This window comes from Rosa chinensis, chromosome 5, assembly GCF_002994745.2.
Source record: "Rosa chinensis cultivar Old Blush chromosome 5, RchiOBHm-V2, whole genome shotgun sequence".
Taxonomy (NCBI): domain Eukaryota; kingdom Viridiplantae; phylum Streptophyta; class Magnoliopsida; order Rosales; family Rosaceae; genus Rosa; species Rosa chinensis.
Window position 1 is genome coordinate 41943570 of NC_037092.1, and position 19949 is coordinate 41963518.

Sequence of the window (19949 nt, forward strand, 5' to 3'; positions counted from 1 at the left end):
TCCATAAGCAACAATGCGTAGGAAATAGACTTTATCGAAATAGACTTTATCAAATTCGACCGTAGGATGTTATCATGATAAGAATAAATGGTTGTGTTCAAAATTTCAATTATTTTCGTCGTCTTTTGGGTTTCGATCTAGTAGGTCAACCCTAAACCTTAAATACTACATAAAACTAATATGTTCATCACCGCTCACTCGTATCTTATTTTTTTGATCTGTAAACTCTCATGCTCTCATGGTTAGAAGCTATATCAACTAATGTAAAAATTTCTGAAATTTTATCTCCTCAAGGGTCGGCTCCCCTTACGGAAGTAGAAGTGTTTAAAGGGTTGACCGGTTATTTGTACAGACATCTGTGTGAAATGAGTAATGCACACGGATATCTGTGTGAAATGTTAACACGGAAATCCGTGTGAAAAGAACCATTAGCTACAGAATTCCGTGTGAAAAATTTTATTAGCTACAGAATTCCGTGTGAAAAACTCTATTAGCTACAGAATTCCGTTACAATAAGTGTTTAATACAGAATTATCTGTGAAATGAGCAACACACGAATATCTGTGAAATGTAGACACGGATATCTGTGTGAAAAGAAAAATTAGCTACTAAATTCCGTGTGAAAAAAATATAATAGAGACAGAATTCCGTGTAAACAATAATTAACATGACAATTATATATTACCGAGATAAATACACACGAAAATCAATGGTAAATATATATGTATCTCACACGGATTTTCGTGGTAAATTTTTTCCCGCTCACTTTTTTGGAACAAATTCAATTTCCCTCCCCTAGTAGTATTACACACGGATTTCCGTGGATTTATTCCCGCTCAATATTTGGATATTCCCACGGATTACTGTGGGTGCTGTTGTAAATATTTAAATAACAATAGATGATAGCTATTGGGTTACCGAGGTAAATTCACACGGATATCTGTAGTAAATGCAAATGTATTTCACACAGATTTCCGTGTGAAATACTATAAACACACAGATTTCCGTGCATATTAATGCTGCTTAAAACCAGAAAACCAAAAACCAAAATCTAAAGCTCCGAATTCTCTCATGTCTCCCTCTCTCTCTCATCTCCTCCACCCACTGCCCCCTCCCCCACCCTCTCTCTGCTCCTTCGCCCACTGCTCTCCCTCTCTCTCATATCCCAGCTCTCTTCTCTGCCTCCCTCTCTCTCATCTCCAAACCCACCCTCTCCAGCTCTCTTGAAAACTGGAAGCTTTTTTGAGTGAACTCTCCAACAATGGCGCAACCTGAGAATCATGTCGTCCTGGACCAGACGTTGAAGCCCTTTTACCAGAGGGCCTCCGAAGCCGAGGTGTCCCACTCTTTTACTTGTAGTCATATACATATTACATACAACATATTACATACAATTGCTCAAGTATGCGTTATATTTTTATTCATAGCTCAAAACCTTACTCTCTCAACTGTTACTCTCTAATAGACGGAAGTTAATGGGTTTTCACTGATTTGTACAGTTAGGTTTTTGTTGTTGTCAACAATTGCTGGTATATATGGTCTTTTGCGTTTGATTGGGTTCGTTGCTAGAATAGATTTTAATGGATAATTGGTTCATTTATCTTGATAATACTTGTTTCTAATTTTTTGTCTTTGTTTTGGTTCCTGATAGCTGAGGAAGAAGAAAAATACCAGCTTCAAAGCTATCAATATAGGGATAGAGCTGCTGATATGTTCAGGTTGATTTTTTTTTTAACATGCTGTCACTATTACACACTGAAATCAGTGTGAGTTAAGAGTATAGGAATTTCACACGGAAATCCGTGTCAATTGTTATAAGTTTTGACACAGAAATCAGTGTGAGTTATATCTCACACAGAAATCCGTGTGAAATACAATTTACACATTTGACACAGAAATCCGTGTGAAATAGAGTTGTTCACACGGATTTCATTCCATTACGGTGATCTATATTTACGGAAAGATAGTGGGGTCCACGTCTAATATTCACACGGATAAAATGATCCGTGTGAGATAGGTATGTATTTGACACAGAAATCCGTGTGAGATAGGTACGTATTTGGTACAGAAATCCGTGTGAAATAGAATTGTTCACACGGATTGCAGCTAATTCCGGTAATTTATATTTATGGAATTATATTGGGGCCCACGTAAGTATTTCACACGGACAACATAATCCGTGGAGGATGAGCATTACCCCCCCCCCCTCCAAACCGCACGGTAATACCAATCTGTGCGTGCACTGTGTGTAAAAGCTATCACACACTGAAATCAGTGTGAGATAGTCTTATTACCCACAGATTAAAATCCGTGGGTAATTGTTGTTTTGCTAGTAGTGTGTGAAAATTTCATTACCAGGAGTTATCTTGAGCCTTTGCCTATTGAAACAAGCATTGACTATTGAAAGAAGGAAAGGCCACTTACATTTAAAGGTCATGATCTATGAGTTGTTAAATAAAACTATTTTGTGACCCAGATTCAAGCAGTAGATTTCTAGAATGAGGAAGATGTGGAGACATTATGTTGTATACATTGGTGAACATACCGGTGGTTCTAGAAACTCCAGCGAGTCCAATCAACTCAAACTTTATAACTATGAGAGGCCAGACTCTCCAATGTCTCTACTCATTGGATTTCTGAATCTAAACCTTCATGGTTTTGGACAAGAAATAAACAGCAAAACAAATACTTTAACATAAACCATAACGAGCAATTCAGGAATTAAATGAAGCATGCATTTCCACAAACACCTGGTGTGCATAAATAAAGTTCATCTCTTAATAGATACAAGGTAATTCGATACCACTCGGGTTTGGGAATTCAACTGCCTTCAAATCCCTTCCTTGGTAATTGGAGCCCCAATTACTTGCGCGATGAAGCAGCCTTATTGTCTACTGTAGCAATAAGATGGGCACTGGTCAACCCAGCAAGTTTTTCATGGACCGAACAAAACCACCGAGAACATTCGGGGCCAAATTTTCGAGTTTTTGAACCCAAACAACACGACTAATCAAAATAGTTAGGCAACCTCTATTTTCACTGAGAAAATGTTATCTAATCTACAAACAATGACAATCCAATGCAAACACAGGCACAAGTGTGACAATGGCATGAAAGATCAAATAAGTAGAGAAGTTTGAATAGTTTAAGTGTTTATGAAACTTGAAACTCGGAAAGTTTATGCCAAAGTGTCTAAGAGACAAACTTCTGATGCAAGAATTGAAGATTATAACATGAGACTGTCTAGTAATCTACTCTCATTATCTCAAGATTATAACATTACATTGAAATGCAAATAGAAAAGGGAAAAAAGTTGAAGATTTGAACATTGTTTCACAAATTCATTACTGCTTCAGTTCTTCTCTTCTACAAGCATATTGCAGCACAGTAAGAATCCATTTTACTTGCAGCAAGCCGGCAATAAATTAACAAGCACAAAAGTTTGCTTCCCTACACAATCCCAAAACCAATAGCATAATCACATAAGTTCAGTAATTCACTATATTAGTTGTGTTCACAATTAATATCTAATAACATGACAAAGTGATAACTCAATCACAGATTCACAATCATAAGACACTTTGAAGACTCTGATAGTCTCATTAACAACAACATAACACAATTGGGATGACACAATCTGTGATAAAATGACAATTGACAAATATAGTAAGAAACTGATTAGTCATTACGAAATATCTCAGTAACTATAATATAAAATTAAAATCACAAACTCCCTGCATTTCAATGATTTCATTGTTTCTAATTCTTTTTTTCAGTTAAAAACAACTTTAGTAGACCAAAAATAAAAAGATAAAAAGTGACGGAATGAATTACTAACCGTCATGTGCAGCATCAGGATTAATTCTTTGATTTTTTGGAAGCCTTAATAGCAGCCTTCTGTTAAGAATCATCACCTAATTTCTCTTTTGCATATTCTGCCATTTCAGTTACAAAACAAACACAGTTAGATACTTAGATAACATAGAGCCCACTCAAATAAGAAAAAAATGAAAACAATGCAGTAGGATACAATTAAACTTACCCATTTTCACTTCCTCATAGAATTCCATCTCCTCCATTCCAAATGGATCCCCATCATCCTTGATATTCATTTCGCTGCGTCACTTCTTAGCATTATTTACACAGCTCTAGCAATAATTACACTACTTTAGTAATAAAATATTGATATTATAAGTTGTAAATGTCAACGGTTTCCTAAATATTATTAATTTTCTGTTTGCTTTCCTAGTGTTACCCAAACATTATAAAATCTTGATTTCCCGTCCCTATAAAAAGGAATAAGTTTCCCATCACTTTTATTCTCAAACCAAGCAAGGGCTTAGACAACTTTGGAGAGAAAATGCATGTAGACAATGCTTAGAAATGCAAATAGAAATTTTCATTTACTTTTGTGAAGTTTGAATGTTAATATTCAACCATTGGAGGTGGTGCCTCAAGTAATAGAAGCATCTGCAGTTAATTCTTTCAATCTCTCAATCTAAGTTGGTGCACAATACTTCAATGTAGAGAATCCTACTCCAACTCGCTCTAACTTTGACCACAAAATGCTGTCAAATTTGATGGTAAAGAGCGGAGGAGTATGAACACAGTTTGATGTACACGTAAGGGACTGTATTTGGTATTTTAACATTCAAGAGTATGCATCTGTCTCAGGATGATATATAATGACACTTATAATCCATCAAAGTTGAGCAATGTGCAGCCATGGATGAATCAAGGATTACCAGGAAATTCTTTGTACGCATCCTGTTTGTGACAGTTTTCTTTTATTAGAAAACACCAGCCTATATACAGCAGCAAACATTCCCCTGCCAATTATGAGAGGAGGGGATCCTGCAAATAAAAAATAAAATAAAAAATCTGTAAGAAGGTACTGCCCAGTCCAATGAAACTACTACTAATTCAACACTCGAAACCTGAAGGAGATGAATTATGTTCAGTAGCATAAAACTCACATTTTATCTAATAATCAACAATGCATAAGTTCCGAAGAAAAGAACGGTGGCTTAAGTAGCTAGCCTTATTCAACAGGATGGAAATTATTCAAACCACTAATTCAACACTTGAAACCTGAAGGAGATGAATTATGTTCAGCAGCATAAAACTCACATTTTATCTAATAATCACCAATGCATAAGTCTGAAGAAAAGAACGGTGGCTTAAGTAGCAAGCCTTATTCAATCGGATGGAAATTATTCAAACCAACATGTGTCATCTGTATGATAAGCTCAAGTATCCTATGAACGATTTTACATTTAGTCGATCCATATAATTTTTGTTATCTGTGTACTGGGTTTCTAAGCATTCCAAAAAAGTCTCTTAGATCTAACCGTCTTGATCTACTCGACTTCTTAAAAAACACATTTTTCCGACCCAGAATCAAACAGTGATTTTAAAAAATGAGGAAGATATAGAGAACTATGATGCCATGATCTGAATACATTATCTATGTAGAGTTCATCTCTTAAAACGTATCACTAAAATAGATATGGTGATTCGATACCGGCAATTTCCTTGATTTTGGGAATTCAAAGATTAAAAACCACAAACTAAATAAGTAAAAATTAGAACCAAGGCATACAAGTCTAAATAACATACCTAAGAAAACTTCAGAAAAGAAGATCTTCTCAGAACTGTACCTAGAACTTTTCAGTAAGTGATGACTTAGAGGCTCCAAACTGGACAGTAACCGAATAAACAAGGGAACCTGTCAAAAATTGAAAATAATAAAATAACTAAGTGTCAATGGAAAAAAAATGAGGGGGAAAGACAAACAGAAACTAAAAAATTAAAAAGAAAAATACTGAGAGGCAACAGTGAAGTTGGTGCTGAAAGTACTAGAGCCACCTGCAATTGCATACTTCATATATGCAAACGCTCTGATTGGTCCACAATAAAGACATAATGTAGAGCACCCTGCCAAAAATATGAATAAAAAGCTGTCAAAATTTGATACAAGTTTATTAAACTATAATACACATTTTGATACACAAGGAAATATTTTATTTTCAATTTTGTTTTTAATATTCAACGGTACATTATCAAAATGAGACACTTGAATACCTGAAATCCATGGAACTTGACAAATGTGTAGCCATGGATGAATTGAGCAATACCAGGAAACTTTTCACACATCCTCTTTTGTTACCTTCTTCGTTTTGTAGAAAACAAAATCCAGTATACATTGGCAACCATTCCTCTGGCCACAGTCTTGTACTCGCGTGTTACCACTACTAATTCAGAACCTAAAAATTGAAGGATATAAATTATGTTTAGCAGCATAAAAACCACAGCAGGTCTAGTAATCACTGATGCATAAGTTGAGAAGAAAAGGAAGTTGAAGTAACCTTGTCCAACATCGACAGGAAATTTCTATCCAGAGACTCAACAGTGGAATCATCTCAGGGAATTACAAAGCACATGTAGCCTATACAAGAATTCAAAGGTAGAGGTTTAAGTGCGTCAAAACAATGATGATGTATAGAAATGAACAAATGCATTGAGAAACAGAGGTAATTGGCAAACCATAGAGTTTATAAGATGCAATCTTGGGTAATTACCATTGCAGGTCATATACGGTAGAGATTGATAAATATGCTCTTGATGTGAGCAATCTTGGGCCAATCTTCCCCTGTTTCTCTCTGGCAACGTTGTTCTAGTAAAGGACAGTCACGGATCAACAGATAAGAAAGGGAAGTGGGTAGCCCTTCATCTGGCAAGCCCCGGAGTTCAGAGCAATCGTGAATCGCCAACTCTTTAAGAGAGGTGAGTTGTGTAAACCCCTTGCCGTCCAGCTTCGAAATACCGTAGATGTCGAGTCGTGAGAGAGTGGTGGGCAGCAGCCCCTCGTCTGGAAATGAATCTACAACTTGTTCATATCTCTCAAAGTTGACGCTCAAGATATAGAGAGAGGTGAGTGTTGGTAGACCCCACTGCATACGGTTTCCAATGAGGAGTTTCTTGCAGCCCCCGAGGTACAAGCATTGCAACTTAGACGGCAATCCCCCTTCGGGAAATGATTCCAATTCTGGACAATCATGTACGAACAACCGCCTCAGAGATGGGAGAAGGTTGTGCATGTGTTGCGGCAATGACCTCAGTTTTGAACATTCATGGACTTTGATGGTCTCCAAGTTGGGCGCATCCAGGCCTCCATCGGGAAAACAAACAAAATTTGGGCATGAAGATATTGTAAGTTCGACAAGGGAGAGGAGTGAAGGGGAATTAAGAGATTCTACATTCACATCCACCAAATCGAGTATTTCAAGCTTTGGGAAGCAGGCTAACATGAATGCCCCGGTTACCTCGGGACAAGATTTCAGACGAAGCTTACGAAGATTAGGAAAAGGCTTAGAACCCACAGTCGCCACTCCATTAAATCCTTGAATCTCAAGCTCTTGGAGGGAGGGTAGCTGCTCAACTGATGGCAACGACAAACAATTTCCGCAATCCAGAAGTCGAAGACGAACCAGATTAGATAAACTAGAAAGATCTTCCAACCAACCTGGAAATCTTGTGCCGCCATAAGATTGAATCGCGAGTTTTTTTAGGTTTGTATGAGGTTGGAGGTTCTCCAGCACATCCCTCTCTTTTTGTGTATCGTCGGTGTCACCAGACTTGCCTCCCCATTCCAAAACTAATTCATCCACATGCTTCTTCCTTCTCATAATGGCATCTGTGACATGCACAATATTGCGAAGCCCCGAGATACGAAGTGTTCCGCGCAACTGCTGAAGCTCTTTAATCTCCACAATGTTATCACCAGTGTATTTGTCTAGGACGAACACACCGCTTAATGTTTGGAGATCTTTCATTTTGCCCATCCTTGGTGGCATCTTTTCTATCCTTGTGGCAAAAATATCAAGATGACGCAAGTTGATTAATCTTCCCAAATCAGTTGGCAACTCAACTAGATTTGCAGAAAACGACAACAACAACGTCTGCAAATTATATAAAGTACACATTTCATCAGGTAACTTTTTAATTGATAAGTAAGACAAGTCCAAGTGCCTTAGATGCTTCAACTTGCTAATGGAACTAGGCAGCTCAACAATCACACTCCCTGATAAATGGAGCACTCTTAAACACTGAAGCTTCAGGAATATATCAAAATCTAACTTGGAAAGTCCACCAGATTTTAATACTAGAAAGGTTCGCAAATACTTGGCTTCATACAAACTGTCCCATTGATGAAGTACGGCAGATGCATCCATACACGAAAAGTGGCGACTCTTACTGACATTCTCAAGTACCGAGTCATTGTTCTCCAACCTAACACAAAACTCTCCGGAGACAAAGTTTGCTAAGTCATGGATAAGGTCATGCATTGTGAAAACTGCCTCACCAGCACCAGAAAAGTGATTAGGTACATGTTGAAAAAATGACCTTGACACTAGATCATCAAAGTAGTTCTCTCCGACTTCTTCAATTGTAGTCTTCGATCTCAGTGGTAAGAGATCTTCAGCCATCCACAACAAAACCAGCTTCGATTTGTAAAACTCATAATCTTGAGGAAATATGGAACAGTAAGCAAAACAACGCTTCAGATGTGGAGGTAGATAATGGTAGCTCAACCATAGAGCTGGCAAAATGTCATTCCCTTTATCTTGCAACTCCCATATGTCATTGTTCAATATTTCTTGCCATTTCTCAATATTTGGTTCAGAACGTAATAGACCCCCAAGTGATTTTGCAGCTAAAGGGAGTCCTTTACACTTTTGAGCAATCTGTTTACCAATCACTTCAAGCAACGGATCTGCAGTAACACCTGCATTCTTGAAGGCATGTTTTGAGAACAGCAACCAGCAGTTTTCCTCAGATAGTTGCACTAGATGTTCACTTGGAAGGGTACCCGTCCTGCATGCGACATCTTCATTACGTGTTGTGACAATGATCTTACTTCCATGACCTCCACTCTCAAAGGGTCGGCTCAAGAGATCCCACTTCATTAAATTCACGTCCCAAACATCATCAAGGACAAAGAGAAATTTCTTCCCTGTCAACGTCTTCTTTAGTTCAACTTGAAGCATGTCTAGATCTGTGATGTTACAAGTTTGTGAAGTGACCGCCCCGTAAATTGTCTGTGTTATTTTGATAACATCAAATTCTTCTGAAACACAAGACCATGATCGATGAGCAAAACGTTGCTTGACTCTGTCATCGTTGTATACGAGTTGAGCAAGGGTGGTCTTTCCAAGCCCACCCATGCCCACAATTGGAAGCACATCTGTCTTATTTCCAGTCATACCATCCGCTAACAATAACTTGATAATGGCCTCCTTTTCTTCATCCCTTCCATATACACTAGACTCTTCTACCAAAGAAGTTGTGGGTAGTCTTCCTTGTGGTCCATCTTTAACACCCTCTTTCAAATCAAGCACATCTTTTTCGTCGACAATAAGTTGTAGCCTGTCAAGAATCTCCAGAATCCTGGGTTCCAGACTTTCGTCAAGTTCGTGAATGGAAATAGAACTAAACTTGAGTACCTGATTTGTGCTGCTGCTTCCAGAATCTTCTTGTTCCATCTTGCAACGCAGAGCTTCAGTCTTGATTTCATCCAACAGGTCATCGGCATGATAGAGAACATGTTTAAGCTCATTAAGCCATTCCCTGACTCTAGAGTTTCTGAGTTGCTTCTCCTCTGCATCATCGAGCAACTTATTAACCGACAACAACTTGATCTTCAACTTGTGGAGCAGCCCAGCGGCATTCTTCTTTCCTCGGATGAAGTCAAGAACCGGACGCGAAGCCATCCTATCAAACAGAACAGCAAGAGCAGAGGAGAGAAAAGCTCCACCCACAACTTCCAGAGCCATGTTTTCCTGATTAGACAGAAAAGAAAAATGGTTCGTTAATCCGTAACGATTCTCAAATTCCAAGAGATCAAAACAAGCCTCAACATTTATTTTGAACTAGATTTTAACATTCTCAACGCTGTTAGTAGTACCTTTCAAAACAAGCTACAGATCCGATCGCCTTTGCAAGCTTCCTGTGATCTATTTCGCTCCGTTTACTCCAAAGTTCCTACTTTCCTTTGCAATAAATAGAATGAGAGTTGACTTAAGAAGAGCGAAAAGGGGAGTGAGCCTGTTTTACTTTGGAGAAAAGCAAGGGAAAATTACAGAATGCATAGTTAGTTGTTAAAGACCCCACTAGTGCAAAATGTGAAAGCAGCCAATTGAGCACAGGTGATAAAACGCCCTCCCATTTGATGCGTAAATTAATCCCCATCTGTCACGCTCATCAAATATTTAATCCCTATAATTGGTGGTATCTGTGTACTAAGTTCCTAATTAGACCGTCGTCATGGGTTATATACATTTTCTCTCACGACTTTCTATAAGGCTGATAACACATACACCTCAGATTCCATTTAGTAAGGAAGACAAAAGGAAACAACTTGATTTGGTGCTGTGAACCATTACATTAGTGGTTGAGACTCTATGAGTTTGTTTCAACTTTATTTTCAACAAGCATCTACAATCTCAGAAAAACCAACAGTTAGTGATAACACATTTTTGTAACCCAGATTTAAACAATTAACTCCATGAATGAGGAAGATATACCGAACTGTGATTCGCTAACTGCACCATCTCCTGTAGATAGATCTATGTACTCGAGGTCATAGAGACTGTCCTATGATTATAATCGACTCATATTTTGAGCATAAACAGATACAAACACATATAGTGCGTAATTTCAAGTACTAAACCATATTCGCAAGATTGAGAAAGATATAGAGAACTGTGAATTTTATGGCCACCTATCATTTAGCCATTCAATTTTAGATCAGATGGTAGCCTGGTAGAGTGGTAGGTGACCGTTGAACACTACTCAACTAAACTAAGACCCTGCTTTTGTCAAATAATTTAATTCCAGTGATGACCGTTAACCTCATTTCCAGCGTTAAGCAGTAGTCTTTTTTTTTTTTTTTTTTCATTTTTTGTGCGGTTCAATTACCTGAAAACGGTTGATGCTTACTGAAAACAAATATATATTCACAAAGGGCAAGACAGGCAAAGCAGACATACACAGGCAACACTACGAAGCCAAGCTTCAAAGGAAAAGGAGCATAAATGCTAAATCTAGGACATGGTAGCCAAAAACAAACCACGCATGACCTGTCTGCAGATACATCACACGAGAAGAACTCGATCCAAGGACCAGACCTGAAGCTGAGACTACAGAAATATAAAGAAGAGGCCAGGGAGAGCAAAACCATCACAGAGAGAAGGTACGCCTAGAACTACATTTGAACAATTCAATCACCAACTTTTGAATCAAGATCCCAGAGAGCATCAACACTCGAGGCTTTCTGAGTATAGTAGACTGGTAGCTCAATGCCCGTCTCCATAACCATTTTGGTATGTTTCGGATTCTGCATGAGGCTTCTGGCACTCCAATGTGATCTGCAGTATTGAATTTAATAACTTTGTCTCAACTGGAGCATGATGGAATTCTCATTCCTACATTAAATCACCAAAATTTATATCAGCGAGAAGCTTAAGAAAAGAAAAGAACACCGTAAATAGAGGACTTGAAAATGATGAACTCCTAAATCAGGATGGCAGTACACTAGGCATGCATTAGAGACAAACTGGAGGAATGACAAGGCAAATGCACGGAGACTTTTGCATTAATTTCCATACATTCTTTCAACATTCCAACACGTTGGCTTCCTGCAACATTTGAACACCTAGTTATCTAGGTAGCAGAAATTTGAAAGAGCAACTATAAATATACCAAGAAATGTTCGTCGGTTGTAACATATTAGTTCCTACATTCTCTCATTTCACAGGTAAAGGAGATAACGGATTTGTGGTCTTCTGTAGAACATATATGCAGATAAGAGAGATCAGCAATGAACATACAAACATCTCATAAGTGGGAGTAGGTGATGTGGAAACCTGAGTTCTGTCATCAACCACTTGATTCACAAGCAGATGAGGTGAACTGTCAACAGAATGAATTTGGGAGTAATCTCTCTGTCAAGCATAGCACTGAACCAACAGAAGACCGGTAGAAGTTGCTTCATAACATGCAAATTAAAAATATCTGTTCATAAAAAGTACAATAACAGAAAGATCAGAAGTAAGCCGTTTAAAATTCACTAATGACCGAAACTAAACATAGAAGCATCTAGAGATTTCATAACAAGTACCTTTTGCAAAAAACTGGAACCATTGTCAAGAAATCCCATGTTATATATGTTCCCCATCAATCATTATGTGACAAATGTGAGCAATCTTGGCCAAGTCCTCCCCTTTATCTCTTTGGTATCGTTGTTTTAGTAAAGGACATTAGAAGATCTCTAGAAGAGATAGACAAGTGGGTAGTCCTTGTCTGGCAAGCACTGCAGCTCAGGGCATCTTCGAATTTCCAAGCTCTGAAGAGAGATGAGCTCTCTAAAACTTTTGCCTTCCATTGTTTTAACTTTTAACACCAGACAGAGTGGAGATGGAGAGCGAAGTAAGAGTGGCAGGTAGCAGGCCCTCCTCTGGAAATGAACATACTTCTTCACAATCTCCAAAGTTGACTAGCAAGTATTCGAGACTCATGTCTTCGTAACCCCCATTGCATGCAGTTTGCAATGAGCTTTCTGCGTGACTCAACGTGAAGTGATTTCAGTTTTGATGGCAATCCTCCTTCTGGAAATGACTCCAATTCCAGACAATACTTTATCTCCACAGATTGGAGAAAAGGGAGAAGGTGGTGCATCTCTTCCAGAAAGGACCTCAGCTTCTTGCCCCAAACGAAATGTATCTTCGTCAAGTTGGGCGCATGCAGCCCTCCACTAGTGAAACAAACAAAATTTGGGCAGTATATGTACATGTAATCGAGGAATTGGAGTTCCTCACATGTAGTCTCTTGGGCAAAAGTGAGAGAATTGGAGTTCCGCACATGAAGTTTCTAGCGCAAAATTTGGTCAAAATGATGCTTCACTCTACTATCATTGTATACGAGCTGAGCAAGAGTTGTCTTCCCGATCCCACCCATGCCGACAATGGGAATCACACTTATTTTACTGATTGTCAAATCATCTGATAACATTAACTTAATGATTATCTCCTTGTCCTCATCGATCCCTCCCATATAGACCAAAGTCTTCTACCAAAGAAGTTGAAGGCAGAGTTGGTGATATTCTTGTATCTGCTTTCCAATTGAGGACATCCTTTTGTTTTGCAATGAATTCTAGTCTCACAACAACATCCTCTATCTGGGAGTTCACTGCTTTCTCAAACGCATGAAAACAAGGAGAAAAGATCCTTTTGTTTTGGTGAATTTCTTGAACATCTGTTAATTTGTAAACATCAAAGAAATTCTCCAGTTAACTCCAAGTCACAACAAGGAATAAGGAATGTGACTTAAACAAAACGTAATAATATAGAAACATTCTATTCAAAATTCTCTTAAACTCTTGGAGAAACACTGAAGTTCCTATTAACTCAAGACAATATCAAGCTAAATCAAATAATATTAAGTAGATAGAAAGACTTGATTGTTTATAGGAGTGAGGCTTGCATGAATGCAATACTCTATCATACGAGATCAAATGGTATTCCCATAAGATACAGCAATCTTTGGATCTCCTTGGTGTAAGAACACAATCAAATTTGATCAGCTACACGCATAATACCTATCATTTAATTAAGAGAGTAACATAAAGAATTTACTATAAGAGAATAACTAAGATGGTTCATAGATTCTAGTTCTCCAAGTCGTATATTCATTAACTAAAAACAAAAGATCGTTGTAAATGATACTATTACTCATCAAGCAAATAAATATAAGGCAAACACAAAATAAAGAAGTTGAACCAAAAATTAATAAAATTAAGGTGTAAAACAACGAATTCATATTTTTCTAGTAGTAGTATAGTACTAGTGCTAACAGTCTTTCAGATCCCACCTATTCCTACAATTGTAAGCTTACTTGTCTTATTTCCAGTCACATCATCCATAAGCAAAACCTTGATAATGGTCTCCATGTCTTTATCCGTTCCATAAACACCAGACTCTTCTACCAAAGAAGTTGTGGTCTATGTTTAACACTTTCTTGCAAATTAAATACATCTTTTTCGTTTATAATAACTTCTAGTTTATCAAGACTGTCCAATATCCTTGGTATCAAACTTTTGTCAAGTTCATGGATGGGAGCAGAACTGAAGTTCAGTACCTGACTTGTTCTGCTGGTTCCAGAATCTTCTTCCAGCTTGCGGCGTAGAGCTTCAGTATTGTTGTCATCCAGCAGGTTCTCAGCATGATAGAGAGCATCTTTAAGCTCGTCAAGCCATTCCCACACTCTCGATCTTTTAAGTTGCTTCTCCACTGCATCCTCAAGTAATGCATTAACTGATGACAGCTTCATCTTCAACTTCTGGAGCAGCCGAGGGGTAATCTTCTGTCCTCTAATGAAGTCAAGAACATGACAGAAGCCATCCTATCAAAGAGAACAGCAAGAAACAAAGAGAGAAAAGCTCCACCTGGTACTTCCATGGCAATGATCTCTTCGTTACAGAGAAAAATGAAAGATGAGAACCTAATAACATAAAAGACAATGATAAGTTGGAATCAAGATGGATTAAGATTCAGAGATGCTTGAAAACAAAACTGATACCTTCCTTTTTCTTGTAGTTCCCTATTTTAATGAAGATATAAAATCAATAAGAAATGTCACAAGCAACAGCTGGGGAAAGCATAGGAAACTTAGCTCTCAAACACCCCAGTAGTGGGGAAAGAAAAAGGAGCCAAATTGAGCACAAGAAATAGCAATGAAGATGTACAAACTTATGGGATGCAGAAAGTTAATGAAGCATGCATTTCCACAAACAGCTGGTGAGCATAAATATAGTTCATCCCTGAAACCCTTATCACTCATACAAAATAAGGTAGACATTGGAAATCGGAGCCCCGGATTGTTTGTTCTCCATATTTTATATGTTGAGTGATTGATGTGAGGGAATGGAAGGAAGAAAGCTTGACCTCAAGTTTCTGTCGTCACATTTTACTGTGTAAACTCGGCAATGAAATAAACTAGGAATAGCGCCCGCGCTTTGCCGCGGGGATTTCTGTTATATCATAACTACATAGCCTTTGCGGTCGGTACAGCTTTTGAATTCTTTAGCTGTATAATTAGGATATGTCACACGAATTTCTCCCCAGAATCAATAATTTGAAATCAAAGTTGATAAACCCTAAAACTCTAAAGGTATACAATAATGATGAGTGTTTGATGGTTGTTGCCATAATGATAAACGATGTGTAGGGATATTCATCTCATGTTGCTGTTGCTTAGTTTAAGCTGGTGTTGTCATATCACCTTGCTTCCTGCTCCAGATTGCCTGATATAACAACGCACATCAAGAAGTCGTTACAAAAACTGCCAAGACATAGGTATATAGACTTGTAATTTGAGTAAAACTTCAGTTGTAAAATGTAGGCAGAAAATACAGAGCAATCAAAACTTGAACTACAGAGTTTACTTTCAATGGGTTCACTTGGTTATTCCTGTTACTTTGGCCTCTCTTTTCTTGATAAAGTTATTCCTTAATCTGATTATGGTCAGGACAATGCAAGCAAACATGATGCCATATGACTCAGAACAGAGCATGATTTTAAGTATAACATGCCATTGCTATTATCTTCCATTTAATAGCCTGGTGGTGCAAGTGTATAATAGCCTTAAAAAAAATTAAAGGCTCATATACATATTATATATGGAAAAAAAAAAAATATATATATATATATATATATATATATATATGAATTGCGGCATGAGAGAAATTCCAAATAGGTTAAATCTCATTATGCATCATTCAATAAAATAAAGTAAACAGATTGTTGATTCTACCTACAGTTGATACAAATATATGAAATGACCTACATTCTTCTTCTGCTGTTTTGCTTGTGATCAGCTGTGTTTAAATGCAATGAATATATGGAAAATTAAATACGATGAATATATTAATTCAGTTTAGGATTTAAAATTAACTTTCATGCATCAGTTACATATTAGCTTTTTTATCTTTTCCATTTGTACTATGTGCTGTAGCCCTGGAGATGCTCAAATCAGATTTTAAAAGCTTAGTACTATAATAATTGACCCTCTAGTATGATATTAAGAAGTAAACCAAAATCCCAGACATAATCATTAATAGAAGATACAAAAAGTAGGCAGAGCTTGCAAGTTTTGCCAGAGTAATATGATCTTCCTATGCTGAATACTCAAGTTCAAACAAAGGCATTCAATTTTGAATTCGATTTGCCCTGCCTTCATATTCCTTACCAGCATATACTGTAAGGAGCTCACCATGTAAATAGACCCAGAAACCAAACACATGAAAAGCACTCCCAAAACTCAAAACAAATGTTACAAAATTACACGCAATCGATCCCAGAGAGAAATAAATGCATCCCTCAAATTACCTAAAAGGTAGTACTTTCCTTCACCTGTTCAAGCTTCAATTTGATGTCCTGAGCAGGTGATAAAGCCTCTTTCCATCTCTATGATCAAACTGGTACTCTACCCCTCTCTCCTTTAGTCTATCGATCGAACCCTCTCTCTGTGTCTATCAATCAACTACCAAAACTGGGAGATTGATGTGACATCACCCAAAATCACTGTTCCTTCGCCTGCTGCTCTCTTTTCTATTCTAAATCACTCTCTCAGCTATCACTTAGAACTGGCAGCCATCGAATAAGAAGGTTATAGAAGAATGGCAGACTGTAATTGAGGACGAACTCTGGAAGCTATAAAGTATAAAAACCAACATGCACTGAAATTGAAAAACCCAATCAATTGCACCCAAAATGTCAAACCATTTGATCAAATAAGAAGCTTACCTGGAGTCTCTCATATATCTCTGATTGCTCAATCGGATCCTCCAATTTGATCAAATGAGCTCAATTCACAAAATCAAAAGTTCAAAAGTTTCCCAAAATGAATAGTAAAGAAGGCTTTCAAACGATACTTGAAACCGGTCCAATCGATCATCGAGGTCTCAGAATGCGGTGCCTTCTACTGCGTTAAAATAGAGATACCAGCAATCGAGCTTCTCATTAACAGCAACGGCAGCCTGCAATTAAGGAAATAGAAGATTATAGAAAAAACGTCTAGAAGATTATAGAAGGATGGCAGCCTGTAATTAAAAGAAAAAGGAAGGAGTTTTTTTTTTTGGAATAATGCTTACCCATGAGCTCCTTAATCTTTAAACTGGTCAACGCTATGAGCACTGGTGGAGACAGATTTTTAATGCTCTGTATGTCAAACTGTCTGGCAATGTTACCCCAGAGAGTGACTCTAAGATCTTCTCTTCTAGATTTTGAATTTGAAGAGTTAGTTTCATTTTTTCTTTTTCCGGAAAATATAGCAGATTTAATTTTTGATCTAGTTTATGAAAATTTTACCTTAAGTTTTGTAGATAAATTTCACATTTTGATTCCTCTTTATCCTTGACAGGAGCTTGACGCACTAGTAGAACTGACTTCAAACAGCCATAAACATCTTGCATTAAAAAATAAAAAATAAAAAAAACAAACAAAGATTCTGTTAGTGAAGATTATTAAATGTCATATAATGAATAACGATTTATTATTTGTAGTTTGTTCATTCACCTGAGAGAATTGTATTGTTGTTAATGCGTGCCCTCAGCTGGTCAAAATCTACAAAATAGAACCGATGTTGTGGAATTGGTGGGAAGCTTTCTTCAACTGGTTCAAAGACAGTCTTTGCATTGAAGTACACTTGCACTTAATGATCAACAATTTTGTAACTCTCCTGGCTTTTTCGTGTTAAGAAATGATCAATATCATACACTTTGCCTTGATGCAATTTTTTGTGAACCAGGTGGTAATCAGATTCAGTTACAATTGCATGAACTGCATCACCCTGTATTAAATGGAAAAGAAAAAAAAAATCAGTTGCAGCGAGACAATTTGAAATGGAACATAGTGACATTTTCCAATTCCACAACATCGAGATAGAACATAACAGATAAAAATAACTGCAGGTAAGAAAATTACCATTTCATCAACCAAAACGCATTGCAGACCATCATTTTTGTCAGTATTGTACTTTTTTGCTCTCCACAATCTTGATATTCAAACTCTGATCTTATAATGGCATTTGTAAGATTCCATTGCACGAATCAGCACAGGTTCCATTATATCGTCAAAGCTGAAATCATATAACAAATGTATTAGTTTATTCAAATTTAATTGATAAATGAGTATTTGATATATGAAAACAAAATTTTGGAATTTGAAACTGTAGGAGATATAAGTAATCAATGAAATCTTTACATTAAGTGACATCAAAACTGTTGATTGACAAAACGTATACTGTGTTTAAATTGATTCAATTGATTTATGAACAATAAAAGTTGGTTTAAACTACTGTGAATAAAAAATGAAAAGGATATATTCTTAATAATATCATAATCATGAGGTTAATACGATTGAAACCTGATCAAACCTCCTTTATGGTTTAATATCATAAAGTTGTGGGTTAGATTCATGGTCGAACTCATCCATATATCTCCAATCTCAATCAAAATTCGAGCTCATCTCTATCAAAACTTACCAAAGATTCAAACTTTCCACACACATACATAAGCAATAGCCAAGAAAACTAAAACCCACAACGTTTTTCTCCAAAGAAAACAAAGGGTTTTCAACCAAATCAAAACCCTGAGCCGAAAACGGTGAGGAATGAAAACTTACCAAGTGAGTTCCAATTTTCCTGATGCTTAAGCTATAGCTTGAAGCAGTGGTGAGAACTCTTGCTGTGTGGTAAGGAGAGGGTGAGTTTGGAGGTGGGATTTTGTTGTTGAAGACAAAACCCGAGCCGGAATTGAAATCTCCGATGAAGAAGGTGGCGTTGGAGGAAGAGCCGCAGTTAAGGAGGCAGTCGTCTGAGGGAGTGAAGAAGGCTGTTTAGAAAGCAGGAGGAGGAAAAGAGAGAGCGAAAAAGTCGGTCTGGGAGGCTTCTGGAGGAACCGAGAGGAAAAAAAATAGGTCAGTGGCAGAGGAGTAAAAAAAATCCAACTGAGGGCATAATCATCTTTTCCCCTCCGAATGAACAGTAACGCGGAATCAACAGTTAACTCATCTTTTATATATGTATAATAATTTTGAGCTGAAATTGAGAAGGAAGGAGACGGAACGAATGAGAGGATGCCCTGTTAAAAACTCGAAACCATTAAGGGTAGATTCGGAAATTCATCCTATTCGCCGAAGCTATCCGTGCCTTAATTTTCTTTTGGAAAAATTTCACAAACAGTACACCAAGTAAATGCCACTAATAATTCTTATACATAAATTTCCAAACCAAGCATTTTGGTACACCAAATCTGAAATTCGACCAACTATCAGTACACGACGTCAATGACGCCGTTAATTTGACACCAAAATGTCTATTATGCCCTAATTTCTTTTTTTTTTAATAAATTTTTTTTTCTGTTCTTTTTTTTTTCCTTCGTTTTTATCTCTTTCTTCTTCCTTCTTCCGGCTCCACGAAACCCACCTCTGTTCTTCATGTGAGAAGAAGCCCGAGCTCACCCACTTCGAAACCCACCTCTGTTCTTCAGTTTTCCTTTCTTTCTTTCTGATTTTTCTTCATCTATTCGATTCCTCATTCCTCAGATCCCTCTCTCTCTCTCTCTCTCTCTCTCTCTCTCTTTCTTTTTCTTTGTTCTCTTTGCTTACTTTCTTCATCCATTTCTCCTTTCTTCGTCACCTCCCAAATTGGGGAAACTGATGACCAAGCAAAAATTCTTCTTCATCAATTCGAGTTGCAGCTATCCAAGCAAAAATTCACCACGGTCATCACTCATCAGTTCCCACAAACCCAAAATCAAAAATTCAACCTTTCACATCCCAAAACAATCTAAAATTCAACTCACCTTAATCACACCACCATCCCCAGAAAAT

The 19949-nt window shown here is 37.3% G+C and overlaps 1 protein-coding gene across 27 annotated transcripts; it reads right to left on the reverse strand.

The window, feature by feature from the left end:
- Positions 1-2619: 2619 nt before the first annotated feature.
- Positions 2620-19011, reverse strand: LOC112165835 (putative disease resistance RPP13-like protein 1). 27 transcript variants are annotated; one of them, XM_040506442.1, is made up of 20 exons: positions 18741-19010; positions 18042-18195; positions 17634-17907; positions 17427-17523; positions 17210-17334; positions 16446-17095; positions 14197-15361; positions 12182-13314; positions 11928-12075; positions 11670-11699; positions 9968-11486; positions 6582-9842; positions 6369-6448; positions 6085-6266; positions 5826-5937; positions 5620-5728; positions 4746-4854; positions 4043-4148; positions 3839-3935; positions 3126-3450 (listed from the first exon to the last, which is right to left on the reverse strand). In XM_040506442.1, exon 12 carries the CDS (start codon positions 9834-9836, stop codon positions 6591-6593), a length of 3246 nt encoding a protein of 1081 aa, XP_040362376.1. In that variant the 5' UTR covers positions 9837-9842; positions 9968-11486; positions 11670-11699; positions 11928-12075; positions 12182-13314; positions 14197-15361; positions 16446-17095; positions 17210-17334; positions 17427-17523; positions 17634-17907; positions 18042-18195; positions 18741-19010; the 3' UTR covers positions 3126-3450; positions 3839-3935; positions 4043-4148; positions 4746-4854; positions 5620-5728; positions 5826-5937; positions 6085-6266; positions 6369-6448; positions 6582-6590. The 27 variants fall into 27 exon arrangements, with proteins under 27 accessions (XP_040362366.1, XP_040362376.1, XP_040362375.1 ...); XM_040506441.1 differs by having other exon boundaries at positions 11595-11699; XM_040506443.1 differs by lacking the exon at positions 11670-11699 and adding an exon at positions 11764-11846.
- Positions 19012-19949: the final 938 nt, after the last annotated feature.

Excerpts from the sequence above, each read along its gene's own strand:
- LOC112165835 (XM_040506432.1), bottom strand. The coding sequence starts at position 9,836 with ATGGCTCTGGAAGTTGTGGGTGGAGCTTTTCTCTCCTCTGCTCTTGCT.